General features: G+C 47.9%; 1 protein-coding gene across 2 annotated transcripts; it reads right to left on the bottom strand.

The window, feature by feature from the left end:
* Positions 1-12,686: 12,686 nt before the first annotated feature.
* On the bottom strand, positions 12,687-20,920 carry CLEC3B (C-type lectin domain family 3 member B). 2 transcript variants are annotated; one of them, XM_040592873.1, is made up of 3 exons: positions 20,678-20,920; positions 15,978-16,076; positions 12,687-14,663 (listed from the first exon to the last, which is right to left on the bottom strand). In XM_040592873.1, exons 1-3 carry the CDS (start codon positions 20,781-20,783, stop codon positions 14,263-14,265), a joined length of 606 nt encoding a protein of 201 aa, XP_040448807.1. In that variant the 5' UTR covers positions 20,784-20,920; the 3' UTR covers positions 12,687-14,262. The 2 variants fall into 2 exon arrangements, with proteins under 2 accessions (XP_040448807.1, XP_040448808.1); XM_040592874.1 differs by lacking the exon at positions 20,678-20,920 and adding an exon at positions 18,226-18,882.
* Positions 20,921-22,033: the final 1,113 nt, after the last annotated feature.

Raw genomic sequence — 22,033 nt, 5'->3', positions numbered from 1 at the left:
TGTGCGTGCCTTTTTCTCGCATAGCCAGTGATATGCTATTAATTTCTGTCTTTAAAGGTATGTGTTTATATTGCTGGGGAGAAGGGTTATAAAATATTTGAAGCTTTCATATAAAAGTGAATGGTTCACTGGCTTCTCAGTAGGGTCGTGGTGTTTGTAATTTATTCACGCCCAACTGATACATATAGTTGGATTCCAAATTAATTTCTTTTCGGGGATAATAGCATAAAAGTACATTCTATGACTAGTCCTTCAGCCTAGAAGAGACCCTTATAAAAATGTATGACGTCCTTTTTTTGTTCTAAATTAAAGTGTATGGAATCAGTAAATACTGACTGTTTTCTTGGTTTATTGGGGGGGGGGGGGGGCGCAAGTTTTAATGCACATAGAAAATGTTTGAAATCCTTACTATGGAGGATCCATGTAATTGCTGGCAATGGATCCTAGGCTAAATTAGTTGGATCTACTCTTGGAAGGCATAGGAAGCTCAGCAAGGATTGGCGAGTCCCTGGGCCTCTCCAAAACTGCCACTTAATATGAATGTAAATGAAAGTACTTACCATTTGAATCTTTGCTGAGATTGTGCCATCCTGGAGTAGTTCCTATGCAGTGGTCTTTGTCTAAAAACTTACGTTTCTAAGTCTGGTTAACCATTGATTGCAAGGTGGGGGTCCATAGGCAGACAGCAGTGCAGAAACTCCTGGCCCAAATGAAATTTGCTTTTGAACAGCAAAGAAAAGTGCGGAGTTTCACTGCCCAGAGCAGCAAAGCTGAAAAGATACTTCTTAGGCTTGAATCGATGAGGTTTGTAAAATCTTGATCTATCAAAACACTCGGCAATTGTTTCATTTTTAAGCGCACGTATGCAAATAGTCTAGTACAATTTCCAGATAAATCAAGAGTCAAGTTACTAGTCTTGGAATTAGAGCAAAAATTGTAGAGCAGCAGTAAGAAATGAAAAAGTTGGTTTTGTTGTTGTTGACACCAGAGTAATATTGAGACTTCAACTCCTTGACCCTGGGTGGTGGTGCTGGAACTCCTGTTACTCTGAAGAAACTATCCAGGGATACCTGTGAGTGTGACAGAATACATTTAAGTACGTGCATGTTGTTGGGCAGGGAGGAAGCAAAATGCTGAAATAAGCCTCATCCATGTGCACATATTCACCAGCCAGCTTCTAATTGTGGGCTGCAGTGTGCACAAAGATGGGAGCAAATCTGTCTCCCCAAAAACTTTGGAGCTGGAAACTAAAAAAAAAAAAATAATAAAACCCCAAACTAATTATAGGATTCATTCCTTTTATTATGAATGGCTTTCTACATCTGACTTGGTGATTGATTTATCTTTCCTAAAGTATAGCTTCCCAGCAATTAAATAAGCATGGGTTACCTAATTTTCTTTGAGGAATTCTGATGTGGAAAACTGATCCAGCCTGCAGGGGCAGTCCTTCTACAGAGACTTAGAAACTTCTGGCATGTTGTTCCATCAACGTAAATGAAGCATGGAAAATGGTTTTAATTAGCAGCACCCCTAACATATGAAAGAGGGTTTTTGTGGTTTGGGCTGTATCCATCTCCTGTATGAAAGAATTGGTATGCTGCTGCACACTAGTCAGGCTTTATGCTTCTGGGCAAGGTGAGTTGTCAAAAACTGAAGGAACTGCTTTGTTTCTTGCTACATTTGTGTCTGAGTGTGTATTTTATATATAGACATGTGTATTTATCTTGATACAACTGCTACAGTCACTCTTAGCCGTCGGAGTGCCATGACATGTCCTGTCGCAGATGCTCTAATAGAGCAACACTCCATCAGCACACAGCACCTTTTTAGACATGAGGCTAGAAAAACAGTCTCACTTTCTGAAAGGTGTTTTCTCAGAAGAAAATTGAGGGGAAACGTTCTGGTGATGTCCTGTCATCTTTGCGGCAAAACTATTTTATTTTTTTCTAACTGGAAATTATTTGATTTCAGAAAGTGTTATTTAGAAGAAACAAAATGTTTCATGTAAAATATGTGCTTCCCTTGTTATTGTTATTTTTTATTTCATTGTCAGCATAAAGCTGAACTTTGATGTTGCTCAGTGAAGAGGGTGCCTGTCCCACGCAGGTGCAGGTCTGCGCTGGAGGGAATGGTGGTCCGCGGAGGGCGAGGGGAGTGCCACATGCCTCTCCTCCCATCAGGGGGGAGAAACGGCGAAGGCGAGCACAGGAGGGTTAAAGTTTGCTAGATGTGACTGGCTTGAAGGGAGCTGAGCCCTAGCAAGCAGAAAGCCGGCGTTTACAGATCTCCTGGATGTATTTTAATTTATTCTGGAAGCTTTTTGTTCTGAGTTTGGTTTTTTTTTTCTGGTGTGGTGTTTGGGTGGGTTTTTGTTTCAGTTTGTTTATGGGTGGAGGGTTTTCCAACTCTAGGAAACAAGAGCAGGCTCGTGAAGTGTGCAAACAGAGTTTCAGGGTACATCAGGGTCCCTACAACAACTTTGACCTACCTGCTGTTTTCCCCAGCAAGGGTTAAACACTATTTTTTACGCAGTGCTTGCACAGCCACAGCCCCTCCGTGCTTGGCTCAGTTACGCCTAGCTGCTTGGCTTTGAAACCAGTTTCCCCCAGAGGCAGGCAGGTCCCAGCACGTCTCCATCAGCCAGCAAGGGCATCGCTGCTGCTGTTGCTGTTGCATGTGCCTTTTTCCTCCAGAAATGCAGAATTTCTGAGTGGCCTTAGGCCTCCTGGCAGCCGGGGGTGTTGGAGCTCTCCCACAGGCTTTTCCCGTTCAGACTGACCTTTTCTATGATATTTATCAAAGGCCTTCGGAGTGCTCATGTCTGAATGTTACTCGAGGCCATCACTGGTGCCTGCTGAGGGAGGAAGGGCTGCGTCCTCCAGTGGGGTGGGGTGGGTGAATACTGGGAGAGGTGGGGGGATGCTTCCGTTTCAGGGGGTACCTCCTCAAACGCAACAGGGACAGGTGTGGGTATTCCTTTTTCTCGTGAGCCCTGGGCATGTTTTGCCTGGAGGTGATATTAGGATATCCTGAACCTTTGCCACTTGCCATTGTGGGAGAAGTATCCCTGCCTTTGATCTTTATTTAGAGGGCTAAAAAATGAGACAGCCTGCCCACACAGACAGCTTCTTCCCTACATGAGATTAATTGCCACAAAGCATCTGTTAAGTATGTGTGAATAACTCTAGTTTTCTGCACAGAAGGACCTGGCCTTAAATGAAGTATGAACTGCGGGCTCCTGAGCCCATTGTTTTAGCATCTGCTTCAAATTCATCATTGGAAATGCTTTTTATTTAAAAGTTTGTTTGGCTTTTTTTAAAAAAAAAAATTAAGCGAATTAATGATGCATTTCTCCTCTCAAAACATTACTTTTATTTAATTGCTGGATTCTGGAAAAAGCAACCCAAACTCAAATACACACAGATGTTGTTCTGTAACATATGGTTAACAACAAAGGCAAAAAATGGTTGCTCTACAGTTTAAGATGCTAGGTAGAGTTTTGTTCATACTAAACTCCACATTTGCACTTCAGGGCATGATTGCGTGAAGCTTGCAACTTGCAAGACCTGCACATCCACTGGTGCCTTCTCACCCTGTAGGAACTATCAGATTTACGCTACTTAGATAAGTGACATGACTTCCAATGTTCTTAAAAGTGAGGGCTTTAAAGATAAATGCTGGGATAAATGTTTTTGTATAAGAATAATCATCTTAGATGCAAACCCAAAAGCTTGAATCCTTATAGATTTCATGTTTCCATAGTGAAACAAAACTTCTACTTTCTGCCAAATCAAATCTGTTTAGATACTTGGTAATTACTTTCGCAGCTTAATGCTTTGCCAATGCAAAATCTTGAAAAGTTTCCTATGTATGTTTTCCCTTCATTTGTTTCCTTAAGTTAATGAGTGTTTATTTAATAAGTGGCAAACCCTAAAAAGTAAGCAAAAGCATGATGAAATCTTCTAGTATGATTGTTCAGTGAACTCTTTAGCTTTGTCTTCTAGAGCAATTAAATAAAAAAGGCAGCAAGCAATTAGATCTTCCTCTTTAATTTCTTTGCTTTGGGTTAACGGGAGAACAAGTTTCTAAATATCTTAAATCAGCCTAGCAAAGCATACAGGTTCATGCAGATGTCTAATATTCCAGAAGACAATTTTTTTCCCAGCTAGTGAAACATTTGAGGAAAATGGGCAATTTATTATGTACTGGTGTATTCTAACATCTGATTTTTGGCTGATCAGTTCTGCAGATCAAACTCCTACACATTTTCCCTAGGTTTTTGTAGCCACCTGTCTGGGTTAAAGGACAGGACACAGCTTCAGCTGAAAGGAGGTGCTGGATTTCTGTGACGTTTCCCGTTGCTGCTCATGGGACGTGATTCTTAAGGAGTCTGTGCCCGGGTTATAGCTGGGGGAGGTGACACTGCTGGAAGTGAGACAACTCAGCCTGGAGAGGCTGAACTATTTGTCAATGAAGTTGCTCCAGGCACCACTGAAGAGCAGATTTTTTTGCCTTAACCCCCTTTCTGGGCTTATACTGCTGTATTTTCATGTCTTGTCTTCCTTTCTCCCCACACTGCCAAACAGCCAAATTCAAGATAGAATTGTCCAGAAACCATTTCTTTGGTGAATGCTCTCTATGAGATGTACACCCAGCAGCCGCTGCTGGAGTGAAATACTTTTAACCTCTGTGTACAACGTATTTCTTACCCTAGCCACACTTGAACCTGCTTGGGTTACAGCAAAGCTGCTGGGTGAGATTTGCTAGTATGGCTGCCACAAAGCTGCTTCAGTGCTGAGTGAGGTGGCAGTACCTGACATAGTTGGTTTACATCTCAAATAGCTGGAGAAGTACTTGGGAAACGGTTAATATATGTAGGAAAACCTCACATTATTCTGGGAACTATTACTCCTCGTGTCATGAACGACCTCTTGTATGAGTAATACCTAACTAGACACCAAATTAGATGGAAGTGTGCAGAACAATAAGCCAGGTCCACGGACAAGGCAACGAATGACGTCGCTACCAATAACCTCTTTTCAAGATATGCTTTATAAAATCCGTAATAGTTTCACTAACATTTACCATAGTAAAAATGTCTCCACCCATTCACACCTTGCTTTAGGTGATGTGATGACTCCGTGACTTTCTGCTACTGAGGAACAAAACAGAGCAGCCGTTCCCCCCCCACTTACCTCGAAGTAAATAAAGATGATGAGAATAATGCATTCCTTTGCTCTTGAAGGTTCAGATACCAATTTTAAATTTAATCATTAGGGTGAAGCTTATTGCTTATTCTGAGATTAGATGCTTTCCTGTATGTTTCCTTTTGGGGTAATTTCACCTCATTTTGGTATATCTTATTGTCAACAATTCATAATGTATGCTAAACTTTGCATTGTCTCACGTCATCGTTGTGAGGATGCAGACTCACTGGGCACCCAGTTTGCTGTGGCAGGAGCTGTGAATGACACTTTTTTTTTTTCTTTTTTTTTTTTTTTTTTATTCCTGGAAAAATCAACCAGTGTCCCACAGGTGCAGTGGGCAGGCAGGCTGCGCAAAGCTTTTGGGAGTGACAGGAACGGAGCATGCTGCCCCTGGGTGTTCCCAAACCACAAGCTGCTTCTGGTGGTGTTAGTTGAAGTTAGTACCTCTCTGACTACCAAGCCTCCCCTCCTAGCCATGATGTTTAGTTACATCGCTATTCTGCCTAACCTTTGCCAGCACAATATCTTTAGATGACTTTATACAACAGTAGGAATGTGAGATACTAACTTTGTCAACATCGATAGTGGACTCTGGGTTTTGGCTGAGAAACTGATCACATCTAGGTCACAACCCAGGAATGGGAGGGAGGGGGGGGGGAGAGAAGAGGAGCTCTCCTGCACAGCGGGAGAGCATGTTTCTGCCTCGGTGCTTGTTTCATCTTTCTCTGCAAAGCTGCTGCTGTAACAGCGTTTGCTGTGGTTAGTGCTGCTGTTATGCTTGCAGTAAATGTACTAACCCTACTATGAAATAACTGGTACAGCTAATGCATGATGATATAATGGATGAAGAGTATTGAATTGAGATTTCCAGGTGACCTTAATTTTCACATCCTCCTTTTTTTTTTTTTTTTTCTATCAAGATCCAGAGCTTTACAGCCTTAATGTCTCTTATTTTGTGTGTGTGTGTGTTGTCTTTCACTGTGCAGAATTCAAACCTGAGGTCCCCTATCTGCAATGTCTGTGATACTCGGGTGCCCTCTGCACCATGAATGATCACAGCCCTAACACAGACATTTCTGGGCGCATGTGGCGCCTGGGTGCTTGATGCCCAGGAGCCTTGTCTTGCCCCAACCTGTGCCTCTAAACCAGCTCCCCATGGCGAAGTTCGCACCGCCTGGTTACCTTTCCCAATGAATAAAGCAGTATCGTGTCTCTGGGGTGTGGCTGTGGCAAAAGGCTGGAACATAGGTGTTATGACACTGGTAGTCTTCTCAGTTTTCCCTCTCCTTTGACAAAGCTGGATTTTCCCTGCAGCTCTGCTAAGAGCGGCTGGGGAGCGAGTCGATGGGAACTTGTACATGAGATGAGCAGGGGTGAGAGGGGCTGGCTGCTGTGGTGCTGGCCTGTTTTATCTGCCTGGGAAGGCTTGAATTTAACAGAGGACTGGGTTCCTGGACCAGGTACGGCTTAAGACCACAGGTATGTGTAATTCCTCATTGCTCCTGTTAGCTGAACTCCTAGTGCTGCACTTGCATACCTCAATGCTACACTGAATATCCCAGCTTGCTCTGTGCCGTGGGGATGCAGCTGGAGAAGTAGCTGAATTGTTGCAAAATACAATGTGTGCAGGTAAGTGCTAACATGCTGCAGTTTCCGTGGATGGATAACGGATACACAGGCTAGAGAACTGTCAGATTACGTGGTGGAGGTTTTTTTAACAGACAATTTCTATGCAACTTCCAAGTCCCCGTGCCTGGAGCAACCAACTTTAATTCCCAAGGAGTGTGAATTCAGGGCAATGGGAAAGGGGAAGAAGAGCAGGAAAAGGGAAGGATGGCAGGAAAGGAGCAGTGTCTTCTGCCCTCCGCAGGGGAAGGTGAGAAGGTGGGTGATCACAGGGCAGTATCTCAGCACCATGAGCTCTGTCTCACCTGATGCATCTAGTTCCTGATACTCAAGGCTGTAATTTTTCCATGGACTTCCAAGATCATCCAGGCTCCCTGTTAGGATGTGAATCAAAGGCTGAACCTTTGGTTTTGGATGCATGCACTGCTCACTGCAGTTTGTCCTCCAGGGCTGTCTGCTCTTTTTAATGGACATTTATCACCTAATAGAAGTCATGAGGTGGTTTTATATCTGGCTGTGGACACTACCTACAACTGCGGTTCCAGCAGGCTTGAAAATAGGCTACCTGTGTAGGCTGACATAACAATTCCTGTGAATGTTCAAAAGATGGAAAAATTCTCAGTAATGGTTATTTTTGTTTGGTTTTAGGCTTTCCACATTTTATATGTAAGGTGGTGGTTGTTTTTTTCTCCAGTACCATGCTTTCAGAATTGCTTATTTTTTTCTAGCGATACGCTACAATTACTCGCTGTGTTCACATCCCTTTTTGGTGCACACATTTTAATTTAGGGATTTAAAAAGCGTTGATTGTTGTTGTTCTTCATTTTTTAAGGCAGGTTCAGTTTCCAGGCTGTCAGTCGCTTGCTGTAGGTACATAGCACCCCACCCACACAGCTCCTTCCAGGCCCTCGCTCTTCAAAGGAGCCAATTGTTTAACTGTGTTTATAACCAGTGCTATTTCTGGAGCATTTCCCAAAAGTTGACTCGTTTAAGGTCTGCCCGCTTGAGGGTTTGGCTTGCTGCTCTGATACATTATAGAACAAAGTGCAAGAGCCAGCCTCCATGCATATGCGTGGCAGCATCTCTGTGCTGGTGCATGGGCAGGCGGGACCTGTGGCATCACCCATCTCCTGGGGTTTGGGTCCCCTGTGTCAATGTGGCTCAGCACTCAGGGGGTTTGGGTTTGAATGCAAGCCTTTCCAGAGACAGAGCAGTGTCCACACTGCACGTGAATCCGGATGAAATTCAAGCTGCCCATGGACCACCCTGCTCTAACAGTAAAGCAAATCTGACCCTGTGGTTGAGCTGATTCACAACTGCATCTAACCACTTGTGAATTATGTGTTTGGACTGATCATTTAATATAAAAATACATTTTGTTTGCTTTTGGTTGAATAGCTGTATGAAGTTTACTTGGCAGAGCAGCAAAACCTAGTATCTAGAGCTGTGGCAACATTATGGAGAGAAATCCCATCTCATGAGAGGTTATTTTATTGTCTTTCTTGATAACCTTCCTCTGTAGGAAGGCTTTTATACAACAGCCTTTTTTTTTAATACAACATTAGGTCGGTCTCCCCCTGAAATGCCTGGTTTTCTCCTGTGACTGTAGAAGAGGAACCAGTTATGTAGGTAGGAACCCTTGCTCGGTGTCTGTGTAGACTGGCTGAGGTTGTCAGGGAGCTCTGCAGATCCCCTGGTTCCACCCCATGCTCAGAGCAAGGTCCCGTGGAGCAAGTTATCCAGGGCCATGTCCAATCAGCTTTTGAGTATCTCCAAGGGTGGACACTCCACAGCCTCTCTGGACAACTTGTGCCAGGGTCTGACCACCCTCACAGAGAAAGAGGGTTCTCTACCATCTCTGGAGGTGTTTAAAAAATGTGTAGATGTGGTGCTTAGGGACATAGTTTGGTGGTGGGCTTGGCAGTGCTGCGTTAACGGTTGGACTTGATGATCTCAAAGGTCTTTTCCAACCTGAATGATTCTATCAGTCTCTTTAAGCAGAATTTCCTGTATTTCAGTTGGTGCCCATGGCTCTGTCTTCCCTACCCCACCCACATCAGGCACTTAAACGTGTTGGTAAGACCCCTGAGCCTTCCCTTCTCCAGGCTGAGCAGCCTCAGCTCTCGCCAGCTCCTCATACAGCAGCTGCCCCAGTCCCTTCACTATTGGTGTGGCCCTTTGCTGCGCTCACTCCAGTAAGCCTGTGTCCCCCCTGGACTGGGTAGCCCACAACCAGACCTGGAGCTCCAGATGTGGCCTCGTTGATCCTGAGAAACAGGGTACAACACTGAATGCCAGGGACCTGGCTTTGGGGATCCCTGTCAATGGGTGGGATAGAAATAAGGTTACTGATAGTGCAGTGGGAAATTAAGCTGGCCGGGGGGCATTTCTGCAAAGCAGTGGGTGCTGTAGGTTTTATTTCCCCTTTTGTATTTTCCTTTCTATAAGGTGTAGTGCTTCCCAAACAGTGTTTCCTAAACAGAGCTTCTTGGGACGCGCTCTTCATTGCCAGCCTGCAAGGTTGGCAAGCCGCTTGCGCGTTTTGCTCTCTTCAGCAAGCGCAGGCTCAGCTTTCCAACAGGGCTGGAGCAAAGTGAGTATTTTCCGCGATTAGTTGATGGCCTCACCCCATGGCAGCACGGCTGTTTGTGGGGTTTTGTTTCCTCCCTGGGGTGAGGCTGGACGCTGAGGGCACAGCGCGGGTGAGCAAGCACCAGGTGCTGGGTGCCAGCACCCGTGGCCTGAGCCCCAGCACACGTGTGCGGGCGGGAGGCTGCAGCGAGGTGATGCAGCCGCTGACCTGTTTGCACGGGGCAGGACGGGGCGGTGAGGCTGCTGGCTGCCGGTCGCAGCTCAGATGTTTGGTTTTAGCTGTATTCGCAACAGTTCCTAGACGTCACCTTTAGACTCCCTCCAGGTACTTCTATACTGGAGATAAAGGGGGTAAACCACTGTTTTTTCGCTCTGTACACCACAGGCTGATATTCTTTCATCCCCTGCTTTATCTTCTACCCCCGAAGAGATGATTTTTATACTCTCCATCAGCATAGTGACCCCCAACTGTTTTATACTTATGCTCCCAGTGGCTGTCTGGCTGACCCTTGTTTGTTGATCGTCACAGATCTGTGTTTCTTCCCTGCCTATGGTGGCTTGTGAGCTGGGAAAATGTATCTTTAATTTAGTTTTCATTTTATTTGCAAGAGGTGGGACTGAGAGGTCAGGTGCTGAATGAGGTTCACTGCTTATGGAGAAGCGGGACCAAACAATAGAGCCTACAGGAACAACAAGGCTCAGCGCAGGGGCAGAAGTTCTCCTTCCCTTTTGCGGGGCGTCCTACCGGCGGTCTCATCCCACAGCTGGAGGTGGGAAGTGCCTTCCCCACGTGGCAGGCAGGAGCAGAGGTTTGGGGGCTGTTCCTTGCAAAAGATGACAGGGAGAGGGCACAGCTGGTGCGGTGAGAGCCTTGGGTCTGGGTAACCCCCAGGCTGAGTGGCTGGGCATAAAGGGCAGAGGCGTGGGGTTGGGTTGCTTGTTCTGAGTGTGAATCTTCACCCTCTGGCTGCTTGGGGTCCTTTTCCCATGTCACCAAACTCTTGCTATGAATTCACCCAGGACTGCTAAGGACCGAGTCCCACAAAAGCATTCAGGGCTCAAAACAAGCTTTTGACTTGTGACTTCCAAACTCTTACCCACTTTGCCTACCTGGCCCTTTTACTGGTGGAAGCCAAAAGCAACATGGCTGCTGGCCAGGGCGCTGGGTTGTGGTCGTAGTGTGCTGTTCTGGCCCTTGCTCGGAGGGATACTTCAGAAATGTGCTACCCATTTTCTGGTTAACCATTTTACTTTTAACTATTTAGTCCTTTGCCGGTACTTCAGGACCTTGGTGAACTGGGGTTGGGGAAATCGGCTGGGCAGATTAGCATAGCTCTGTCGAAGTCAGCTGTGGACAGCATAGCGCTGGGGTAGTTCTGTGTGCTCCCCTAGTAACTTTTGTTTATATAAATGTATGCACGTTTCGTGCTTCATCTTTCCTCTGCTGTGTTACAGAGCCTCAGGCAGCTGAGCAGCGCCATCAGTAGCACAGGACCTTACATACACAACATCTCCTATTTTAATAACATGAGGTTTGCTGGAGACTGCAGGCATCCCAGTACGTCGGTTCAGAGGTGATCGCTTCCACATTTCTTTTTCTTGGGGAAGAGCTGAGGTTTCTTTCCGTTAGTCTGCATGCCTTCGGTTGTGACCACGCTTTGCGGACAGCAGATGTTGCTCTCTGGCTTGAGTGCCAAAAAGATTTAACGGAAGATCAAAGAAGTGATGCTTGTCCCAGCTCCCAGCAGATGGACCACACCTGCTCTGGGCAGTTCCCATTGAGCCCGTCTGGAGTGGGGACAGACAGTGTCCCCTGTTCAACCCCTGCACCCCATCATTCACCGTGAGCACAAAACATGGGGTTGGCCACAAACAAGCAAAAGAATGCTGTGGTAAGCAAGGGTGAGGTATCTTCTAGAATTTCTTTTTCTTTGGCTTTTAAAACAAAATTCGTAATCCATAATGCATAGTAAGAAACAGCGTGTAGAATAATACTAAACTCATAAATGCAACCCTGGAACTGCAAGGTCAGTTTTGGCATCCTGGATCCAACAACTACAGCAGGAGCAAAGCCACCCTTTCCTGTGCTCCTCCCAGCTTTAGAAGAGCAAAACATCTATGAAGAATGGTGCTGGCAGGAGCGTCGCTATGTGAAAATAGAGAGCAAGAGAGATACGAGCAAGAAATCTGCTGAGAGCAACTTGTTATTCTCTAGATTTTGACAGATTGAGTCTTCAATGTCCTCTCTGGGAATATCCTTTGGCATCCATCTCCATGGCTGTTTTTCAGACTCACACTCCACGCAGAGATGGTCCCGCTACAGCACCCGCGTCTTCCCCAGAGCTCAGCATTGCCAGGGCCCATGGCTTTCACATTGCCCCTCTTTAGTTCCCATAGAAGCCCTCTGTTCACTTCTCTGACCACACGTTTGTGTTTTAAGACCTTGTGGTTTATGACCAGTCAGGATCAAAGGCAGCAACACTTCCAGCTTTGTATCTCAAAATGTGGAGGGATCATGTGCCAAGGGAACTAGAGGGTTTATATTGAGACAAGCTGGCTTGTAGGGTGTAACTGTGACCTACAGCAAAGAGCTTTGGAAACCTTCAGGATCAGGGTCCAGAGTAAAGTTCAGCAAAGGGCTGTCATCTTGTGCAAGAGCAACCTAATTTCACATGCAGTTCTGCAGCAACTGAAACCTCCCAGACGTGTGTGGAGCACTGTCTTCTTCATGTATGATCTTCTTTCCTTTGTGGGGTGCTGAGGAGGAGGAGAGAGAAGTCGTCGCCAACTCAGTGGGGGAAGGAGAGGGATGCTTGGAGATGCTGCAGCTCGGCTTGTTGCAGAGGAGGTGGGAGGCAGCCTGGGAAGCGCTGGCTCTGTGCTGGGACCTGAGGTGCCACCTCCCCCGGCACTGCTACTGCTGCCAAACGGGGGTGAGGGAAGGACTTTTCTTCTGAGCTGGCATGTATCGCAGAGTGACATTTCCTAGCAGCAAGGGGAGGAAGGAAATCTTATTTTCCTATAAAAGGATTCCCTGCCTGTATCCCACATGTGGCATGTGACTGGGATGATAACGGCAAGGGGGGGGTGGGGGTGGGGGGAATCCTATAAACCATATCATAGGGCGGGATAAAGCTCTCGCTTTCTGCTTTTCCCCTCTGCCTTTGATATCTCTGACCTTCTGACAGATCCCTGAAGCTGCTCTGAAGAGAAATGCAAGGAGAAGAAAGCACTCCAATCACATTGACGCAACACCATTCCTTCAGCAAGCTATATATATTTCTTTATTTTATAGTCATTTGAACAGCGGAGAGTTTGGCAATAGTGACAGCCTCGGAAGTGTGCACTCTGCATGTGTGTGTGTATGTGCGTGTGTGTGTTACAAACCTTCCAGCTTGGCTCCCACTCGATGTCTTAGAAGACCCACCGTTACTGTTTTTAAACAAAGCAGCAAATCGAGATACCTCTCCCATGGGCTCCTCAAGAGCATCATGTCCCCAGACCCCCAACCTGGCAGCGCAGGGGACGTGACCCCAACTAGAGGGGCTACTTCCAGGCACTGGACTGCAAAGAACCGCTGATACCTTTCAGCCAACAGCCAGCAAAGCTTTGTTAAGCTGTTGGGGGACCCTGCACTGTTTTCCCATCGTTGCTGTTTATTTCACTTTTTTGTTTGTTTCTTTAACCCTTTCCCCAGCAAAAAATTACTGAGGCCAGACCTTCAGCAGGGCGTGACTTTATCGGCACAAACAGTACTCGGCAGGTTTGTGTTTGATGAGGACTGTGCCTGGACCAACAAGGACTGGACTATTTCAGCTGGGTTTCCATCACTGCAACAGGTCAGGTGATTCCTAAAGCTGCTGAAATAAGTTGTTCTGGGGTTCATTTTCAATGCACAGTTGTTTTTTATATGGCAGCATATTCCCTAATAGCATTATGATTCTGTTATTGATATAATATTTTCATCTTCTGTTTCCCAGAATATATTTGACTGACTATGTTATCGCTGCTTCCCTCATAATGCTGGAGCATAAACCAAGTTTCCGATGGGATTTTTTCTAAATAACTGGCAGCAGGTCCCGCTCTCCCACTGAAATCAGTGAAACTGGCTTCTGGCAGATGAGAAAAGGACCAGCAAGTGGGGAACACTTCTGGAAAGACATTTGCCTTTTCAGTAAGTCGACCCATGCCTGTTACTTGCTAATTCATTCATGCATATAACAAAACTAGTCGAACGACCCTTTGAGCAGCTGGTACTTGGCCAATAAGCCCAATTGTGTATCTCAAAGCAAAGCAGGAGTAACTCCCCCTGCTCATGGAGGCAGGACCTTGATCCACAGGGAGCCTGAATCGGGGCACTGTGAGGAACAAGGAGCTCCCATGGATTGCTGCCAGGGCTTACGGGGAAGCAAAACAGAAGAAAGCAAGAACTAGCTGCGCTGGTGTCCCAGCAAAGCTCAGCAAGATGGGAAAGGACATTGCAGAGCAACAGCCCTGGGCAGGCAAGGCGGCTCTCTGCCAGGCTGGACTGCTGTACTGGTTCTTTGCTGAAACAACCGACCTGTCCTAATAAATTCCCTGTGTAAAAAAATATATTTATAAGTCACGCCTTAGTAAGAACGATGCAGCTGCTAACGGGGTTGGATGTGGCCAAACACAATGCTCTAATGCTCTCTAATCCGACACCGAGCCGTGACGACTCTCTCTGCAAAGAGTGACTCTACTTGAACGTGTGTGCGTGTGTGCATACGTACATGTACACATACTTATAGCTTTATCATCCTGCTGCCCAGGGGGGAGACCCGGGTGGCAGGCGGGCAGGGGGGAGCCCCTGCTGCTACACAATCATGAACTGGCAGACGTAGGGCAGCTGGTCTTTGCACCTCTTGTCAAACCACTTGCCGACGGCAGCCCCTGACAAAGCTGCGCAGTTTTCCAACTTGCCTCCGTCGGGCTGGGTGGTGATTTCAGTCTCCCAGTTCTTGTAGCGGATGGGGCCACCCGTCATGTCGACCCACTTGCCCTCCGCCGCCATGTCATTGAGGCCCAGCCAGATCTCTGCCTCCGAGCCGATGCTCTTGCGCATGTAGTCGTAGAGAGCATCGTTCTCCTCCCCGCTCTGCGGGGTGCTGAGCGTGCCGCCCTGCGAAATGCAGTTTTCGCTGGCCTCGTGGTAAGACTTGGTCTCCGAAAACGCGAGAAAGCATTTGAGGTGAATTTTGGTGCCTTTCAGGCAGACTGAGAGGTTACCACATGAACAGAACAAAAAGACAGAAAGGGAATTGGTTTTAAAAATGGTGCCTGGGAAGAAGCGGCAGCCACAAACGTGGCGGCCAAACAACAGTTTTCACTGCTTAGGCTGCGCAGCAACCCTCGGCTGTGAGGGGGTCCCGGGGCCCCCTCCCTCCTGCATCTCCTCCCCATCTGCAAACCGATGGGAAAAATGGACCTCAGGGTGCCCCTGCCCCCCTCCTGGGCTCTGCCACCGCTGGAGCGGAGGCACAGCCTGGTTCTCCTGCCCCTTCCCCTGGCCTTGCTCTTCTCTCACGGGTTTGTGGGAGGCAAAGGTGGTGGTGGGCACTGCCCAGTGTTGGAGTATTTGGGGGGAAAGTCTGCAATGCCAATTCAATCATCTTAATTACGCAAGATGAAAAAAAAACACCTTTTTTTAATAAGCTTTGATCAGAAGTGTTATGCTTGCATAGCTCGAGGTCTTCAGCGGAAATTTCTACTTGCCTCTGACTTTATTGTTAAGAATGGCAATATTTTTTTTTCTTTTAAGCTCTAAATCTTGAGAATGCAGGGTACTGTAGCCAAACAATAACTAATCAGAGCCATGTATTAATATCCAAACCAATTACATCTCAGTGAATGTGAGTTTGGAACTAAAGCCTTGATTTTGCTTTTAAGTGTTCCTTTTCTTTCAAGGAAAAAAAATCTCCTTAACTTGCATTTTCATCTCGTTTCTGTTTCACGTTCTGCAAATCTCTCTCCCATCAACATCGGTGGAGTTTGCACAGAATAACTGTGGAGCCTGGCTAGAAGATGGACATTTTGGGACCATCCTCTATATGTGTTCAGTGAAGCGTGGTGGGACCGACCTCCAGTGAAGTTCCCTGGGCAACAGCACGGTACGTATAAGAGACCAGGTCACCATTTCACTGGGGGCCGGACAAAAGCGTAAGCTACATTTGACTAAAGCACAGACTAATCCACTACCCATACTTCCAACTCATAAATGAAAATTAACATCTGGCTTAGCGTCATAGAACTATCCATAGCTTTACAAAAGGGAAGCTCTAGCACATAAAAGGGGGGAGGGCACATGCTGCACAACTCAAGTCATTAACTGCTCAAGGGGTTTCACCTGCTTGGAGGAATTGCAATGACCCCGCACTTTGCTTTGATTCCCCAGCTGCTCTCCCCGTGATGGACTCCTTGTTGCAGGGCACTTGGGCATCTCTTGTCAGAACGTGTGGAGCGATAGTAGCCGCTTTATAAGCAGCTCCTCTCTCAAAGCAAAAGCCATGCCGCCTTCAGTGAGTCCTTTACCTGTCTGGAGTGCTTGCTTTTCCTTCAGTAGAGCAACCTCCTGAGAGATGTTGTCAATCATGTCCTTCAGGTCTTCAATCATTTTGAGGCTCACACCATCTGTTGGAGGAATCAAGGGAGGAGCATAAACATTGGTTGCATCCCCAGGGGACACAACCGAAGCTGTTCTTATCAGCAGAACTCCCCATTTCTCTGCCCTCAAAGAAAGACAAACAAAATGAATCCACAAAGCCAACACCTGTTGACAGTCACACATCCATCAGAGTGAGTGCTCACCAGCCTGGTTCCACTGTCAACACAGGGTTCCCAGTTTGGGTTTCGGGTCTTTGCACCCTGTGGGGTTTTGTGCTGCAGGGGGTCTCCCCTTGGGCTGCTACTGCAGTGCTGGGGTGGTGGTCACACATATGAATGTTGCAAGGGGCTCGTCTCTGGAGCCCCTGTGTAGGGCACTCACCTGGGGTGGTGCTGCACTGGGGTCAAGCTCCCAAAATGCAGAACACCATCTGATGCTGCTCTGCCTGAGCCGGAGTCCTGCCACACACAAGTGTTTTGTGGGGAACTTCAAGCTGCTGATGAATAGGATTTTTTTTTTTCAATTCCTCAAAAACACGCCCTCCCTCTCTCTACTCACAGCACACCTTCCTAGCTTCCCTTCAACACCCTAACGCACGATTTTCTCTGTATGTACTCCTTGCTGTGCCCCTGTCTGTGCTGGCAGGAAAGCGCTTTTCTCACCAGGCTGATGCTCAGCAGGAAGTGCTGGAGTACCTCCACTAGGTCTGCCCTGCACCACCAGCCACCCCAGCCCTCAGGCCATCACAGCTGCCTCCGTCTCCCCTCTGCCTTCAGCATCCCCAGTGCAGGTACCCAAAACCTGCTCTCCTGCCATGAGAAGACATCTCCTTGGCTGGGGAGTTGGTTAAACCAGCTACTAAAGTCCGTGTCTTGCTAGGCGTGTTGCCTCTACAATGGCTCCAACCAGCTATTCATTGGTACTTGGATTTTTCCTGTCTAGAACTAGAAGGACCCTTAGTGTCTTGGAGATGGTAGGAGATCGAACATTGAGGCATTTGTATTCGTTACGCTATCTCTGCTGCTCCTATTGCTTTACCTTGCCTGGCATAAGCATCTGGTAGTCCTCACGGGGTGAAAGGGGACAATTTGTCCACGAAGGCAGTAGGATGGGCTTCCTCAAGGGTCAAGGAGATGAGGGGCCAAGGCACCAGACCAGGCAAATGGAGAAGTAGCTTGGATGCTGACCAAAACCACCAGTCCAAAGATTACATGGTGCCCTGAATATAAAAAGCCTGAGGAACCAGGAGGAGGGCATTAAGCTGCTTTGCTCATTGCTCAATTAACTTTAATGGGCCCACTTAACACCGAGGCACTAGTTATTGTTTTGCTGCCTTTGATGAAAACACTTTGTGGGAAACAGCTAATTAATGCCCTTTGTTTTCCACGGAGCTTGTCTGGCAGCAGAAGGGATGTCACTTAGGTTTAAGTAACATCCAAGGGCCACAGCGCTGCCAATTAGTCTTGCTGGGGCAGCTCCTTACCTTGCTCCAGCAGAGTTTGCTGGTGGGTTCCCGTCTGGAGGGTCCCTGCCATACAAGGTGACACACCTCCTGAATAATTGCCTAAGGGCCCTGTCCCTTTTCACCACCTCATTCCCAAATCCTGGGCCACAGCATGTTCCTACAGCAGCGCATTCAGCGGGGTGTCCCAGGGAGAACTGGGAGCAGTGGATTTGCACTTCGGCTACAAAGCCAGTACCGCGGCTGCATCAAACAGGAGTTGAGTTTTCTACGTTATTGCCAGAGGGTTTTGCCTCTGCGCTGTCTCTTCCTCAAGGCTTGCCTCCCACAGCCCATGATCGTGGCTACTTATAGCTTGGGTTTGCTGTGCCTGAAGCCAGCGTGGCAGCTGCCAGTGTCGCCCGCGGGAGCTGGAGCGGGTCCTTGGGTGTCTGAGTGTCAGCACCGGGGTTAAGCGTGGGCAGAGACAAGATGAAAAGAAGACTCACAGAAGGATGCGAGTCGCAACGGTCTCTTGGTTTGAAAGCCTAGCCAGTAACATATTGGACGCTGCAAATGGGAGCTCTTGCCTGGTTTTCCTTACTCTAATCATATGCTGAATAACAAACACATCCCTCTGTACTTCTTTTTGATTATCTAACTACCCCTATATGAAATTTGGATCTATATCTGGGTTGCTTAGCTCAGCTAAGCATCATCTGTTTGATTCCCACCTGAATGTGTTTCTGTCCCCCAGCAGGGTGAGCATCGCTCTGGTTCACAGTATCTGTCATCCAACCTTGGCCATCAGTAGTTCTTGTAACACAAGGCGTTTCCACAGATGTCCCAGACAGAGGTCAGGTCCCATATTGCAGTCTGTCCCTGGATCAGAGGAGGGGACCGAATGCACCTGTGGTGGCTTTGTATCACTGTAAGTGCTCACAGGCATCTTCAGGGAAGTGCCATTATACTGAAGTTTTGGGTGGCATCAGGAGTGGAGCCCAAATCAGTCCCTATCCGATGATTTAAGCATCCGGGCTCTGATTTCCATCTCCAATTACCTTAAAAATACACATGAGTGCTATGCAAAGATGCCCCTAGCACTCCAATGTGACCAAGGGGAGCGCCCCCCCCCCCCCCCAGCTGGGAGGTGCTATCACCTGCCTTCCCTGGACACCCTTCTTAACAAGACTGCTGGAATCCCACCTGTCCCCCAAGACATTGGGGTTCAGGGAGAGTTTGCTGAACTGCTGCATCTGGAAAAATCACTGGAGAGCAATTTGGGGGTGAAAAAACCCAACAGCAGGCAGAGTGAATGTGCTGTCTCAGCATTTCCTAAATGTTGTGGTTTGGCTTTTTCATGTTGAAACAGCACCATTTTTGTTCTGAAGCAGATCCAAATGTAAGCAATAATTACAAAAAAAGAAGGAAAAAAAAACCCCAAACCAAAAAAAAGTAAGAAAAACAAAAAGAGAGGAAAAGCTTGGCTTGAATCATTGCTTTCTCTTCTAACATCTGTGGTTTGGCTGAACAGATTAAAAAAAAAAAATAAATCCAGCCAAACACCCCAACCCTCCAGTGGCTTCACCCTGCCCGACCCTCCCGGGTGAAAGGCAGGGGGTGTGCTGGGATGGGGTTGGGGATGGGACGGGACCGGACCATCCTGTCATCGCTCAGGGCAGGAGCAGCTGAGCCCTGGCCCCTGCAGCAGGTGGGCAGGCAGGCTTGGATGTGGCCAGGGGCTGGGGGGTGAAGAGGAGCCTGGCAGGGCAGTTGTAGTGCTTTCCTCCCCCCTTCCCTACCCCCTGGCATTAACCAAGAAACGATGGAAGTTTCCAGTAAAGTCAGGGCAGCTGACCTGCCACGGGGCTGGATGCATCTGGCCAAAAAATGCCAAGTTGTTTTTTTTTTTTTTCTCCTTTTCCCCACAGAAAACTTGACCTCTCCTTTGCAAAGCAACTCCTAAGCTCTCAGTAAAAATTGCCACCAGCTGTTGCAGATGGCTTGATTTTTCAGGATACCTCTCCTCAAATGTTTTTAAATCAGAGCCAAATTTTCCTGTCAAAAAGGTGAATTTTCTCCCACCTTCTTGTGACCAATCAGTTACAAACAGCAGCTGCAGTGATACAGAGAGGAAAATGAGATTTCTCTGAGAAACTGATCTGTCTCTTAGTACCTCCAGTGAGTGCAATGCATGTATGTACCCTAAATGCACCCAGGGGGTGTTTTTTGCTCTAGAAAACAGCCACAGACTAAGGATGTGGAATAAGCAGCTATGCTGTGATTTCATAGAAAGATCTAATGGGAGAAAAAGGAAAAACTTCTCAAGGATGGGATCCAATGAAAATAGACACCGGGTGAGCATAGAGAGCAGCCCGGCCAAGCAAATTCCTGGGATGCTTCTTCACTCTCTGCTTCATTCCAAGCAGGAAAGCGCCTGCCAGAAGCAGTCTGAGCCCGTGCAAGTGCAGTCGGACACACCGGGCAGGCGGGCTCACACGCCGCCGGGCTGCAACGCAACCTGCTTCCCGACCTGCCTGCTCCTATAATTAAGGTGCATTCAGTCAGAAAGAGAAAGGCTGGGGCAGCAGCAAAAAAGAAGAAAAAATTAAAAAAAACCAACACCACCAGGGAAAAGAAAACTTAGGCATCTTTTTGTGTGCATTGCCCTCTGATAAGCCTGAGTAGTTGGAGCCTGCGTACAGCTTGACATACACCCGGGGCAAGCGTTTTAAAATGAAGATCGATGTTGGTATTTAATGGATTATATATTATCTGCCTACTCTTGTCTCCAAATCTACAACAGTTGTCAGTCATCTGCCACTTGCTTCTGTAAAGTTAATGAGGAGGGGTAGGGGGTCATAGAAATGGAGATTTTAGTAGAGGAAAAGTGCGGGGCAAACCTTAGAGATAACACGGAAAATGTGGTGCCCTCTGAAATTCTGACCAAGATGCTCCATCAGATTTATCGAAGGTACAACTCCCCAAAAAGCATTTCAATACCCTCACTGCTTTACAGAAGGGCCACACGGTCATTCCCACGGGGCGGTGATGGGGGAAAGACACTTCATTAGGTTTTAAGATGCCTTTTACAGTTTCATTAGAGCGCTGTTAAATGCCCAAAGGACCAGGCTAATTGCATCCCCCGCAAGGTTTCCTTGTGGGGAAGGTGCCGCCGCTTCTTACCTTTCTTGGAAGCCCCAGGTTTTTGCCGGACTTTGGCAGTTTGCTGGCCGGAGACCTGGGCGAGGGAGAGGATGCAGAGGAGCAGGCAGGCTCCCCGGAGCGCCATGCCGCTGCCGTCGGTGCCGAGCGGAGGTGGAGTGGCTCTGCCCTGCCCGCACAGCCGGCTCCGCACCGCCTGGGATCGCAAATGGCTGTCCCAGTAAGCCGCCCGCTGAGCCCCGGCCAGCGGCAGCCGCCCGGCCCGGGGGGGGCTCCGGCGGCTCCAGCCAAGGCTGAAAACATCCCAGCGGGTTTGCGTTTCTTAGCACACTGCTTGTTTTTGTTGGTTTTTTTTTTTCTTAAAAAAAAAAAAAAAAAAAAAAAAAAAAAAAAAGGGAATGAAAGCCTGCTAAGCTAAACATAAGGAAAGGCTGTGAATACAGCTGGAATGATTTCCTAAGTTTCTTTAGCAAAATGCCGTGAGTTTGATCTTATGTGTCACTGATGGCATCGACACCACAAGGTGTGAAACAGCGTTTGGGCGGCTGAGAGAACAGAAAGGGGCCAGGTGCCCGGGCAGCCCCTCGGCAGGGCTGCCCGCAGGGGATGCTGCCAGCCCCAACAGAGGCAGCGCGGGGGGGACTGAGCAGCCCACTCCTTGCCATGGCACAACTGCATGGAGATGTCTGGTTTGTTCCCACTGCGAGGGGCTGCTGTAATCCCCTCAGCCTGAGCGCAGCCACAGGGGCAAAGGGCTTTTTTTTTCTAGGGTAGTCCTTGCTCACGGAGTAGGACAGCACTCACCCCTCAGAAAACCAATTCTACCACGGCCTTGGGGGGGTTGTCCTGCCATCGGTGCTTCTCCATAAGAGATGAGACTGGCGCCTCATTGTCTGCCTCTTCCCATCTCTGTATGAGGTCCCCTCTGGAGCGTGACTCCTGCTGCGGGGACCCCTGTTTCCCTCCTCCCTGCGGGGAGGGGAGGCAAGTGCTGGGCAGCTCTGCCCGAGGGCAGCTTCCAACACAATAGGTTTGGATCTCTATTTTTGGAGACAGTCCCCCCCAGAAAGGGGGGTGCTGTGCACAGCTGCCCTGTGGTGTGCACGGCTGTGCCTTTGCTCTCTCCCAGCAACCAAATTTATATTGCAGGATAAGGCTTTGGCCTATGCCCATGTGGGGCAGCTTGGTGGCACTCCCCCTCAGCTGTGGGACCTACCTGGGGCTGGGAGGCAGCAGGGGATGACCTGGTGTTCGCCTCCCTTTTCCTTGCACCAATGACTGGGGACAGGGTGGCTTCCAGCCCTGGCTCCAGTCGCCAGTTCTGGGGCAGTTCCAGTGTAAATCACTCTCCACACGGTGATTCCCATCCTCGGGGTG

This window comes from Falco naumanni, chromosome 4 (assembly GCF_017639655.2).
Source record: "Falco naumanni isolate bFalNau1 chromosome 4, bFalNau1.pat, whole genome shotgun sequence".
NCBI classification, from domain to species: domain Eukaryota; kingdom Metazoa; phylum Chordata; class Aves; order Falconiformes; family Falconidae; genus Falco; species Falco naumanni.
The sequence above is the reverse complement of the archived record's forward strand: the minus strand, read 5'-3'. Positions and strand labels throughout refer to the sequence as shown.

Coding starts and splice junctions, on each gene's coding strand:
- CLEC3B (XM_040592873.1), bottom strand. CDS start 20,783: ATGGCGCTCCGGGGAGCCTGCCTGCTCCTCTGCATCCTCTCCCTCGCC. Junction 16,077..20,677: donor ACCTGGGGCTTCCAAGAAAG/GTAAGAAGCGGC, acceptor TTCCTCCAACAG/ATGGTGTGAGCCTCAAAATG. Junction 14,664..15,977: donor AAAGCAAGCACTCCAGACAG/GTAAAGGACTCA, acceptor GTAACCTCTCAG/TCTGCCTGAAAGGCACCAAA.